Raw genomic sequence first — 11,760 nt, 5'->3', positions numbered from 1 at the left:
AAAAATGAGAATGAGCAATAGAGACTGTAGACGGAAAGAGTGGTCAGACTGGTGATATTAGGAGAATGTTAACTCATCCTTGCGCATGGAAATTAACTTGCTAGCAATTACGGTTACTGACCCCGTTGGATATCCGACATGATTGAAAGGGACTCTCCTTTGAAATTTACTTCGATACGGTTTGAAAAATTGATCCGGCACAGCAGAATGCTTTGCCACAGCCTACAGGCCAAGACGATTTACCATGACTCAAAGTGACACGGGCAGGCAATAGTGGCGGTATATGCGTTTGCCTAGATTGATATTCTATCAAGAAAACCCTCGATGTTACATGCATAAGAATTCGGAGTTATGGAAAGATGAATAAGAAAAAGTGGATTCCGAACGGCTCGGTTGTTGAAGTAAAAGCTAAGCGCGAAGGGGCACGCTGCGTGGACGCGTCGTTTATTGGATTGTTCCCACGGTTGAGGCCGTACAGGCAGAAATAGAGTTGGCAGGCACGCTCTCTGTTGTGTTATGGCTATCCACTTGTTGTCGCTATAGAAGTTCACACACCTCCCCGTGCAGAGCGACAAAAATCTATCTCATTCATCATTACGACCTGCTCCAACGATACTGTCGACTTTCAAGTCCATTCAATCTCCCCTCCAGATCATTCCTGCGACGATCACCCAAATATACTACTTCGTCATTGAGTTCATAGCAGATCATGTCAGACACTTCCAGTGTTCGCAGCTCTATGCGCGCAAGCACAATGTTGAACCGCCCACAAATTGCCCCCATGGGTCCCAGGACACGCCAGGGCGGTATTGCAAGGGGGTCAGCGCTCCTGGAGAGCAGCACACAGTCACGTCTGAGCGCGCTTGACTTAACAGAGTTCGGGGGAAGATCAACCATGAATGGCAGCCCAACCCCAATGTCACCTTCCTCTTCTTCCTTGCAGTCCACCGCGCGCAAGTCGCTTCCACCCCTCTCAGAGGAGGCTACCTCGTCAGACCAGGCGCCTGCTTACGAACATGAATCCGAAGATCTTTCTGATGTCGCATCAAGTTCCCAAGTACCGTTATCACCCTTTGGAGTAGAGCCTGATTCCCCAAGCTCCATACCGTACTATCGCGATGAAGAATACAGCAGTCATGCTGAAGTTTCCTCAATATTACAACCTCCAACAAACTCCGAGGAACACGAATATTCTGTACCCCCATACGAGGATGAGGAGCGCTATATCTCTCAAACAGAGCCTGCACCTACTGTTCAATCTCTGGCAGCCGTGCAGCCGGAACATCAAGGCGTAGAATATGACGAGGAAAACATCTCCACCTCATTACCACATCCTCCTGACCCTCCCGTCGTAGAACCCCCAGTGTCTGAATTCTCGGATACTCCGCTACTTGAATTAGTGGTTCCACAAACACCCTCTCAATCAATGCAAGAAACCGAACCATCAGCACCTGAACTATTGACGGCAGAACCTCCAATATCTGAAGTTTCATCTGCAGCAGTTACCCCAACTCCAGGAACACCAGGGCGAGACACTGATACCCCAACCCCTTCATTTACAGAGCCTGCGGTTCAGGCACCGATGGCCACAGTCAAAGCTTCCGCTGCTTCATTGCCACCTCCGAGATTAATCCCACCCGCGCCGATCAAATTTGAGAGCACACCCGTTCCTTGGAAAGGATTGCCCCTGGATGCTGCCCTCTGTACGTCATTATCTGTTATTAAAACACGCATATATCTCATCCATTTTTGCAGGGACGGTGGATTCCGGAGAATTGCAGGATGTAGTTTCGCGGGCAATCCGTTCGTCGGCCTCCGAATCATTTGTTCGTTTATTGACGGCAGAAAATCTTGACAAGGTCTTACCAGCAGAGTTGGAGAGATTGGAGTCGTTGAAAATCGTGACACAATCGAAATACCGATTCCTTGTGCATCGACGGACGATGCTTTTTCAGGCATTGAATTCGACATCACTAGGCCAGCAAAAGGATGGAGAAGACGGGGTATCTGTTGTTAGTCGACTCGCTACGCAGCTTGCTGATACAATTGGAGAATGCGATAAGAATTTAGAAGAAGTTCTCAGAATCACTGACCAAATAGCACAAATCAACAAATTGATCGATACTCACTGGAGTAGCGCTCTAGCTATTGCATTGCGAAAGGTACAGCCTACATACTGTTGCTAATTAATTTTACTGATTTGACATTCATTTGCTAAAGCTCAATGGAAGTTATGCGCGTCGAACCGTTGATTTAACAGCTGCGAAGGACCGCATCGCGCAACTCGAGGCGGAACTGGGAGATGCATGGAAGGAGGCGGAGAGGGTGGCGCAAGAATTAGATGACTACGAAGCCGCGATTGAGGCAGATGATACCGTGGCCATCATCGGTACAGCCGAAGTCGTTGCCGTGCCTAAACCGACTCCACCGACACACGCACGAAGAGCGTCCATCCCAATGTCGCCTACGTTGGTGGCTTTCACACCGATGTCCCCTACAGGCTCGGGACCAAAGACACCTGCATTGCCCCCATCGCCTGGACCTTCGCAGTTTGTGTTCCCGGAGGTACACTTGAAGGCGAAGGAAACTGAGGCTGAAGATGTCCCTGATACAGTAAGCACGCGTAGTGCGAAGAGCTACAGGAGTGCATGGACGGCCGAATCCAACAGCCATGTCGCGGGCATTCAAGCGGCAAAGAAAAGAGGGCATCGTGCCTCTCAAAGTAGCTTGCGGCTGAATACCGGACACGTGAGGATGTACAGCGACCCACGTTCACGGACACCGTATGAGGACCATCCCCCTGTCCCCGAGCTACCTGTACAGTTTGCGCCGTTCAATGGCATAATGAGCGCGGGTTCCGCGAATGCGTCGTCTGCGTTGATTAACCACTTTGACACCCATCTCAGCCCACGTCTTCGTCGTCAAGTCAGTCTGGATTCTGTTCGTACTGGGGCCAGTCGGGCTGCACCCAGTTCATACCGAGGAAGAGCGGCAGCTGTAGATGACCTATATATTCGTTCACAGAATATGAACCGGCATCCATTGGCGTCATCTGAAGATACAGAGATTAACAATATACCCAGAACCTTTTCTATGGAAGATTATGGGTCCAATAGCAACAAAACTTCTGGCAGTCCTACAACCAGCCGACCTCCAGCCAAAGATACGTCAAAGGGCATTCCTTCAATGTGGATGAATGTGGACGCCGTCAAGCCCCACGCTACGCCCACGCGATCGAAATCACCCGAGGAGCCGCAGCCTCCGAAATCTCCTGTTCCGTCCTCGACGTCTCCCGTTTCATCGGGTGTGTCGCATCACACGCATTTAAGCAAGATGACGCACAATACACAGGCGTCGATGAAGAGCTCGACCTATGATAAAATCCGTGGTCTAACGAAACGGTATTCTGTTTCTTTGCCTCTGTTTAATTCTCAATCAAAAAGCTCTCTGCACCGTGGCGGTTGATCCGCTCCATTTACTGTCTTTTTTTTTTCTGCTGAAGGTCTGCCCTTGAGTGAAAATGAGGGGCTCTTTGTGTTTTTTAGAAAAATTTCCTTTTCATTTCTATCACCTGTCCGTTATGATTCACATCATTGCGTTTCTTATACCACCTATCATCACATACCTCGCATTGCATACCACCATTTTCGTCATATCATTCACCGTTCTGCAACTTGGATACCGTCTCCTGTTGCCGTCATTCATACAGATAACCCAACTTTGTTGATCAATTGACCTCTTACGCTTTGAAGGATCCAGGCGTAAATTATCATTGCCTTTCCAATACTGCTTCACGCACCATGTATCTATCCATCCACAGCATACATCATATGCACATACACATGCTTTCCTTCTGCGCCATTCAACATCTACACCACTCTGCCTATTTACTATACGTCGATCATTTATTGTTTGTTGTATTTTCACCTCGCTCGCTTTTTTACTCACTCTGACTGTCATTGCTCTGTATATTCCACCACCCCTTCCTTTTCTTATCAGAATTTAGCATGGACGACTGGCACTCGGTGCTTCTTTCTTTAACCCTACATCTCCAACAAAGTAGCCTACTTATATTACTTACTCTTAACTAGTATCGTGTACGAAGATTATCCCTAGCGATCCAAAGTCAATTGGTTGATTATAAATTCAAAACCTGAGCAAATTCAGTAAGAGATCGTAAATACATGAATAATTAGTGGGTGAGGGTGACGGCCGAATTTCAGAACGAAAAGAACAAATGAACGTTGCCGCTGAGCGATATTAATGAAGCGTTCTTTATTTTGTCAGCTCAGCTAGCTTGATAGCTCCAGCGTTGTTAATGACAGTGAACTTTGCGCCGTCCTTGCCCGCTTGTGCGGCGTGTACTGCGGGAGGAAGCGAGGCGGAACCAAGGCGACCTGCTTCAGCCATCGCCTTCCCGAGCGTGCGGATCTGAAATTGGCGCAACCATTAAATTGGCGCAATTGCAGGTAAACGGGAGAATAAACACATACGTTGATTTCCACCGCAGAAGTCACGTAAGATAAGACACCGGTGATTTTCCTGAGTAATGAAGGCAAAGGCATATTTGATTTAGAGGGAGAAGCGTGATTGTGTAAAACAACTTGGGAGACGCACCCGAAGACAGATTCCGCGAGTCTGTGGTCTGACCGGTTTGTACCTGCGAGGAAACCAGGCCGAAAGATAATTGTGTCGGAGTATCCCAGGCTTGCCAGACCTTCTTCAGTCAAGCCTTTGCTCCTATCCCATTATCAGTAAATTTGTTTACAGTAGACAAGAATGAGCTTGAAGTGTACTTGGGATAGAGGAAAGGGGAACTGGAATTAGCTCCACCGGACTACATGTGCAGGCAGTCCACGATTTCTATGGTAAGAATGTATGTTAACGACGGAGACGGCTAGAATCTCACAGAGAGGTAGACGAGTCGTTGGGATGCTGAGGGATCTGAGCTCCTAGCTTCTTTAGCAGCAGCGAGAACATATCTAAGCGCAGAGAAGCTGGCATCAGCATATCATTTTCACGAGGATAGACAAACTCCGGGAGCCCAGGTCGTTCAAACAACGTACTCCCTGTCAATCTTCTCAAAAGCCTCTGCGCTCCCTGCATTAGCCCTCGTCGTCCCAAGACTGCAAGTAGATTAGCATCAGTTTTAGAGCCTCAGAGCTGATTTGGAGGGAATACGCGTACGTGATGAACACCACATCCCAGTTTTTCTGCTTCAACCCTGACTCCGAGATCTTCTCAAAATCAATGGTCTTTTGCTCGAGCTTGTCTTTCCCAGTCGTTATCTCCTCTGTGGGAGTCACTCTGCGGCCATACTCGCCGACATGGCTGAAGTGCGGTGAGGCGAGCAGATTTTGAAGCAGGTGGCGACCTGTTTGGCCTGTGGCTCCGATAATGAGTGCAGTTTGAGATGCTATATGCAGTATAGTAATTTGAACAAGTTTGTTGAAAATATGCAAGGTTGAGGAGAGGTTTGAACTTGCCTGCCATTTTGTCGTCGTTCTGAAAAGTTGTAATGAAAGTATTGAAGAAGAGTAAGAGTATGTCCTATGACGTTTTCCGCATGTCGACCCCAAATGCGATCGCTTGGCGCATTCACAAGAAAAGGGGCGTGATTCTACACAAAGGTAAGAAGAAACATCGTTTACTCGAAGCAGTAGCTAAAATTTGAATTGAATGCACATAACAGTACATGATATCAATTTTTACCCCCGTGAACTGGGTTAATATACATATCATTCTACAGTAACAAGATACATTTCAATAGTCTAACATCATCTTCGAGCCATCTGTGGCGCCATAAAATCCTCATCCTCATCATCATCTCCCAGTACATGCGTCTGGGCGCCGTTTCCTCGCACAGGTACCCTACTGTACCATTTTGAGCGCCCACCCGGCGTAACCATCTCAATACTCGATTCGTCAACAGTATTCAGGGATACATTGGAGACGTTGCGGCCTGTCGTGGAATACATATTGACGAGGAAAACGATGAATGTGTAGAGCAGGAAAGCAAAGCTAATTAAAAAGGTGTCAGTTTAGAGGTATTATGTGAAGATGATGGGATGATTGACCTTATGACAATGAGGATGTATGTGACATGATCCATTTGATTATCATGTACGTAGTCGAGCTCTTCGTCTGTCGCAGACATGAACAGAAGCCTTTATTCGAAAGTCAATTCAGATTGGAAAAAACGATAAGATAATGAATTCATACCCAGCAGTAGTTAAAAGCTAAGAAATGATAGAAAATTTCAGAAAACATGTACAATTTGAAACATGCATGGGTAGGCAACTCACGAAAGGGGTGAGATACTGGAACGACCGAGCGGCGACTGTTCTACTCGTCGAAGATGTCCTCGTGTTAACACCGTCGGCCAAAGTATGTTCGCTGTGGGCATCATCCTCTGCACCCTCTCCTGCATAAGTAGGGACAAAGTAGCAAACTTCAACTATTCGCGTAACACCAGCAAGCATGAGAGCACTTCCAAACATAGCATGAACCTGCGAGGGTATAATTTAGAAAATTGTAGATTAGAGCCCGCATTATGGATATTACTTTGGTGGAAAGCATGAGTGCTTGTGCGTGCTCGGACATGGCCCAACCAGTCAAGAAGATACTGTTCAAAGTCAGCTGAAATCAAATGCAGGGCCACAAGAGCGTACATCACCGCTGGTACAACGTTGCGCTGCAAATACCCGAATTAGCTGATAGGAAGAATAAGAACTATTTGACACGAACTCGATTGTTTCTCGACAGGTAAATTCCAAGAATGCCGCCAGTCCACCCTGTACGACATACATATCCAATTATTAAAACCCTGAAACTATAGCATTGACGAAAAAGGAAGCATACACAGAACTCCAAGAATACTGTATAAATCAAATAAAACAAATAAGCGATGGCCAAGATATAATTGTGTATGACGTACGTGTGCTGCATGTCTTTGACTGACCAGGCTCCCCCATGATGTTCAGTGAATGTGTTGACTGGCGAGAAACATGAGCGTGCAGCGAAGTTTGTTTATATGGATCCTCACCAATTCCCTTTTGAAATATCGTTGATCAAAACTGTGTCCAGATGACTAAGGTTACACGTACCCATAGGGTAATGACAGAGGAATCAAAGAATTCCGGACTCCTTCCACTTCGACGAACCCATTGTTCACCAACAAGCATGATGATTGTCATGATGACAGCGTATGCAATGAACCCACTGCCCATAATGTAGTGCGCAAGGCATTGTCCTGTTGAAGGGAGTGATCAGTGTTACTGGTCCCGAAGACCAGTTCGAACTTGCCTAGCGCCCCTCCCCGACAATATCCTCGGTAAGTTACCACTCCAAACAGCATCTGTGTCCAGCCCAATATAGGATATGATTTTCCAAGAAAGCCATGAAGTTTAACGATGTAAGGTCGAATTGATTTTTCATGGATGTGTAACTTAAGATAGACGCCGATGATAAGTTGTGCAAGTATAGGTATGAAAAGGATCTTGGCAAATGTGCCATGCACAGAGGGCAGAAAAGCTCGACCTTTGTGTGAGTGGCCAAGGAGGTATCCTCCAGCTGTCAACACATATCCAGCAGACTATCGAGGAGTTTAGTCGTGTGCACGCTTTGTCGCAGATGGAACCGCAGCTGGGAAAGGACTTACTTGCAGCGGTACATGCCACCTGCTCCTTGTGATACCCAGAACCATACCGATAGGAAACATGATGCCCCATACAAATGCCTGCAGAAACATGTGTATCCATAAGATGTTATCGACCGGCGCGTTTGCTTCCTCCTCCGAGAGCTCATCGTGATGTTCGTGGGCAACAACATACGCCAAGAGGCATGAAGTGAATGCGATACGCAAAATATAGGACATTCTGAGGAAAAAGAAAGGACCCCCAGTCGGTAAAGGGACCCTTATGAGGGTATAGAAGGCGCAAGGCGATGGTTAACGATGTTGATGGTGACTAAACGTGAATGAGACTGAGACGGCCGCTTCGGACTGTGCACCAGAGCGGGCAACGGATGGCCGGGCCGGCGGCCGCAATAACCATGACTTGTCCAAATTTTGAGTGTGATGTCTTTGGAAGAGCACTCGTGCGCTCTGAAATAGGGCAAAGTGGCTAATCTCCGGGCAGTTTTCCGTCATCTTACAGGGAAATCTGGAATTTCCCTCATCCGTCGCTTCAGCAGGTTTCCTCGAGACCAGCCAGAACCTCGCCGCGACATGAACTGGTCTTCTTCTGTGCTCACTTCAGTCTCTTCTGACACCGAACCGTGTATCATCGTCACGTTTGATAATGCAAAGTACATATTCAATACTAGCGAAAATACGACCCGCGCCTTTCTCCAGACTGGTCGGAACTGGAAGCGGACGCGTGCGTTATTCTATACACAGGCTAGAATAGAGAAGGTGGGCGGATTTCCAGGTATGAAGAGTTTTGCTTCCTTCTTCGTGTGCTAACATATCGCAAGGTTTGCTTATGACCTTTGCCGATGCTACGATCGAGAACCTCAATGTGTTTGCACCACCCGGTTTCAACCATATATTGGCTAGTATGCGGTTCTATACCTACAGGCAAGTTCGGTGTAATCGTCTTTCTGTCATACTTTAACATCGACTAGAGACACCATCAACATCAAGTCTACTGAACTCCCCTGGGTACAAACGGCACCCTCTTCTTCTCCAAAGCCATGTTATACAGATGACAATCTGAAAGTTTACTCCATTCCTGTCCTTCCTGAAGACTCGGCGAGTTCATCTGAGAAAACTCGATCAGTGATCACTTCGGAATCCACAGACTTGATGGACTGTGAGACTTCCTCAGACGCGTCAGGAAAAAGGAAACGCGAACCGTCGCCTGACTTTCCTCACAAGAAACATCACGTTGAAGACACAAAGCGAAACGCGCCAGGAAAAATTCTGTACTCCGATGCTTTATGGAAGGCGATGCAAAAGGAAGGGTTCAAACCAGAATTTCTGACCGGAGAGCTGGCGGATGAATATCGTTCTGCAATCATTCGTAGCATGTTTCCCAATACGCGACCGAATTCACTAAAGACGGAGAAGAAACCCAAACCTCAGCAGGGCAAAAAGAAAGATTCAAAGGACGCCAATGGTACGTTGTATGACTTAATGCTTTACATGATACTTCATTCGCCTCTTTAGTTGTTAGTGTTTCGCCTCAGGAAGAGGAGAAGGTCGATGTAAGTCCCTTTTGGTTAAGAGGAAGCATCTGTAATAACATCGAATAGATAGATGATTACAAGCGGTCCACCAAGATTTCTCCGCCGCCTGGGTTCAGGTTACAACTTCCCAATCCTGAATCTAACTTACGATCATCTACTAACCCTCCTGCAATGTCCTATATACTTGTCGGCCCTCAATATCGTGGCAAATTCAACGCCCAACGGGCCTTGGAATTAGGCATTCCCAATGGGAAGCTAAGAAGTCAGCTAGCTCAGGGACAGACAGTTACGTTCGAAGTCAAGGAAGAAGAGGAAACTATTATCAAAACTGTGAGACCTGAAGAGGTTCTCGGTGTTGCAGAAAAAACAGCGGTATGTTGTGTTGTTCTTTGGTCAGCCGTCTTCAAATATCTGACTTGATTCGTAGGCGATAGTCATCCTGGATGTGCCTTCGGTCGCCCATATATCCTCTCTGATATCTTCTTTCCAGGAATCCGACTTCTACCAGAAATTTTGGGCCAAAGATCCAGCAGTGTTCGAGACAACAGAGAGGGAATATAACATGCGCGTGGTGTATCACATGTGTGGACCGGGTGTCCTTGAAGACAAGCGATATAAAGCTTTCATGCACGGTTTCGGACCAATAGCTCATGTATGCGAACTTTCGAAAGTCATTGTGTTTTCCTATCTGACACGATGCCACATAGCATATCATTGGTTCGAGGGAGCATTGCGCTGATCCAGTGACATTTACCAGTGCTGCCCACAGCCATTTACGTCTGAAAGCACTCGACGAAAAGATATTCCATATACCCAAATACAACTTGACCCCGAAAAAGCCACTCTCAGGTATGCATTGCACCTTGACGCCGGAGGTCATGCTTATAATTCGTTCATAGAGGTATCTGGCCTTCCGCCGAACGTGATTGAAATGAAATCTACCCTTAAAATCAACATGAGGCCATGGACACCTCCTGAGCCCGACCCCGAGGTCGTGAAAAGAGACAAGTTCCATCCTATAGTAACAGGCACCCTTCCACTAGAATTTTCGCTTGCTTTGAAGGAATCCATCAAAGAGGTGAAGCAAAGTATTGCCCAGGTTGAAGCGCAAAAGGACAAGAGTATGAGTGGAGAACCCGGTGCCAATGTGGGTGTCATTACGCTGGGCACAGGTGGGTCGTTGCCTAGTAAATACCGCAATGGTAAGTTTAGCATATCTTGTTGATGAGAATTGATAGATGTATGACCCATTTTGCAGTATTGTCAACTCTCATCACTGTACCTAAGTATGGAAACATTCTACTTGATGCTGGAGAAGGTACTTGGGGACAAATGGTTCGAAACTTCGGACTCGAGGACTCGACTTACAACGTCTGGCAAGCTCTGCGTGACCTCAAATGCATATTCATCAGCCACATGCACGCGGACCATCATATTGGTCTGGCGAACATCCTCGCGAAAAGAAAGCTTGTGAGTATTAAGATACATTTTTCCATCAATTACTCATTTTATATGTTTTCACAGCTTGATCCACCACCTGACCAGCCACTCTACGTTGTTACCATTCGTGGGGTACATATGTATCTTCGTGAAATGAACGCGGTACAAGACATCGGACTGGACGATCCATCCGGGAACGGCGTCGTTCCAGTATTGAGCGAAAGCGTGCACTACAACTCTCGAAATGGGTACACCGGGCAAGGGATATGGCATATTGGAGGCGACGAGCCATGGCTGGACTATACAACGTGAGTTTACATCTTTTATACCTATCCCATTTCATTAATATTGTTCGGTTAGGTCCGTGAAGAACGGAAAGAGAATGCGAGCCTCGCTTGGATTGGAATCCTTCCAAACGGTAGATGTGTTCCATCGGTGCAGATGTTTTGGCGTTGTCTTCCGCCACACAGATGGTTGGAGCATTGCGTGAGTATCAATGTTTTCATGAACACAAATGGACCTTTTTAATTTTGTCCATTGCAATTTCAGGTTTTCTGCTGATACTGCCCCTTCAGAAAGTTTATGTCGCCGTGCTCGCAAAGTGACTGTGTTGATTCACGAAGCAACAATGGCAGATGAAGAAGCTGAGTTGGCCAAGAAGAAAAACCACAGCACCATTGGACAAGCTATCGCGGAAGGGAAAAAGTAAGCCGTCATTCCCCTCTGATGTGATACATTGCTTTACTAAAGGCTCGATCTTAGGATGGATGCAAAAAACATTGTCTTAACCCACTTCTCCGCCCGATATCCCAAGATGCCACCGTATCTCACTAAAAATACACCGACGCCGTCAAACTTCGCCATGCAGAACGCAATTGTCCCTACCTTTGACCATGTCAACCTGACCATCGGTGATATGTGGAAAATGCAGTTTTATATGCCCTCTGTGAACCACAACTTCAGCGATACATTTGATCAGGATGAGGACGACGACGTCGCAACACCAACGGGAAATGTGTCTCTTGGTTAATTATAACATATAGTACGATCTAAAGACTCTAGAGAGGGGTATGGTATCGCCGTAATTTATTATACTTATATACAGGTACCTCGTAACGCGTCAAAGTATAC

The 11,760-nt window shown here is 46.7% G+C and overlaps 4 protein-coding genes across 4 annotated transcripts; 2 read left to right on the top strand and 2 right to left on the bottom strand.

The window, feature by feature from the left end:
* Positions 1-709: 709 nt before the first annotated feature.
* On the top strand, positions 710-3,465 carry JR316_0007915 (uncharacterized protein; the record flags this gene model as incomplete). Its single annotated transcript, XM_047893635.1, has 3 exons — positions 710-1,703; positions 1,756-2,162; positions 2,221-3,465. The coding sequence occupies 3 exons, from the start codon at positions 710-712 to the stop codon at positions 3,463-3,465; spliced, it is 2,646 nt and encodes an 881-aa protein (XP_047746950.1).
* An 810-nt stretch (positions 3,466-4,275) lies between these two features.
* Positions 4,276-5,493, bottom strand: JR316_0007914 (Protein FMP52, mitochondrial; the record flags this gene model as incomplete). The annotated part of the gene is made up of 8 exons (XM_047893634.1): positions 4,276-4,431; positions 4,494-4,542; positions 4,618-4,740; positions 4,797-4,837; positions 4,910-4,982; positions 5,067-5,126; positions 5,188-5,416; positions 5,442-5,493. 8 exons carry the CDS (start codon positions 5,491-5,493, stop codon positions 4,276-4,278), a joined length of 783 nt encoding a protein of 260 aa, XP_047746949.1.
* A 284-nt stretch (positions 5,494-5,777) lies between these two features.
* Positions 5,778-7,876, bottom strand: JR316_0007913 (Protein YTP1; the record flags this gene model as incomplete). Its single annotated transcript, XM_047893633.1, has 11 exons — positions 5,778-6,021; positions 6,078-6,167; positions 6,223-6,239; positions 6,306-6,509; positions 6,565-6,625; positions 6,672-6,694; positions 6,748-6,794; positions 6,938-7,052; positions 7,107-7,252; positions 7,540-7,594; positions 7,661-7,876. The coding sequence occupies 11 exons, from the start codon at positions 7,874-7,876 to the stop codon at positions 5,778-5,780; spliced, it is 1,218 nt and encodes a 405-aa protein (XP_047746948.1).
* Positions 7,877-8,227: 351 nt separating this feature from the next.
* JR316_0007912 (tRNAse Z TRZ4, mitochondrial) lies at positions 8,228-11,659 on the top strand (the record flags this gene model as incomplete). Its single annotated transcript, XM_047893632.1, has 13 exons — positions 8,228-8,429; positions 8,476-8,578; positions 8,626-9,119; positions 9,170-9,207; positions 9,256-9,561; positions 9,617-9,841; positions 9,897-10,038; positions 10,089-10,391; positions 10,448-10,659; positions 10,714-10,937; positions 10,990-11,115; positions 11,179-11,334; positions 11,380-11,659. The coding sequence occupies 13 exons, from the start codon at positions 8,228-8,230 to the stop codon at positions 11,657-11,659; spliced, it is 2,811 nt and encodes a 936-aa protein (XP_047746947.1).
* Between the last annotated feature and the right edge of the window lie 101 nt (positions 11,660-11,760).

Source organism: Psilocybe cubensis, chromosome 7, assembly GCF_017499595.1.
Source record: "Psilocybe cubensis strain MGC-MH-2018 chromosome 7, whole genome shotgun sequence".
NCBI lineage: Eukaryota > Fungi > Basidiomycota > Agaricomycetes > Agaricales > Agrocybaceae > Psilocybe > Psilocybe cubensis.
This window is presented reverse-complemented; position numbering and strand designations above follow the sequence as displayed.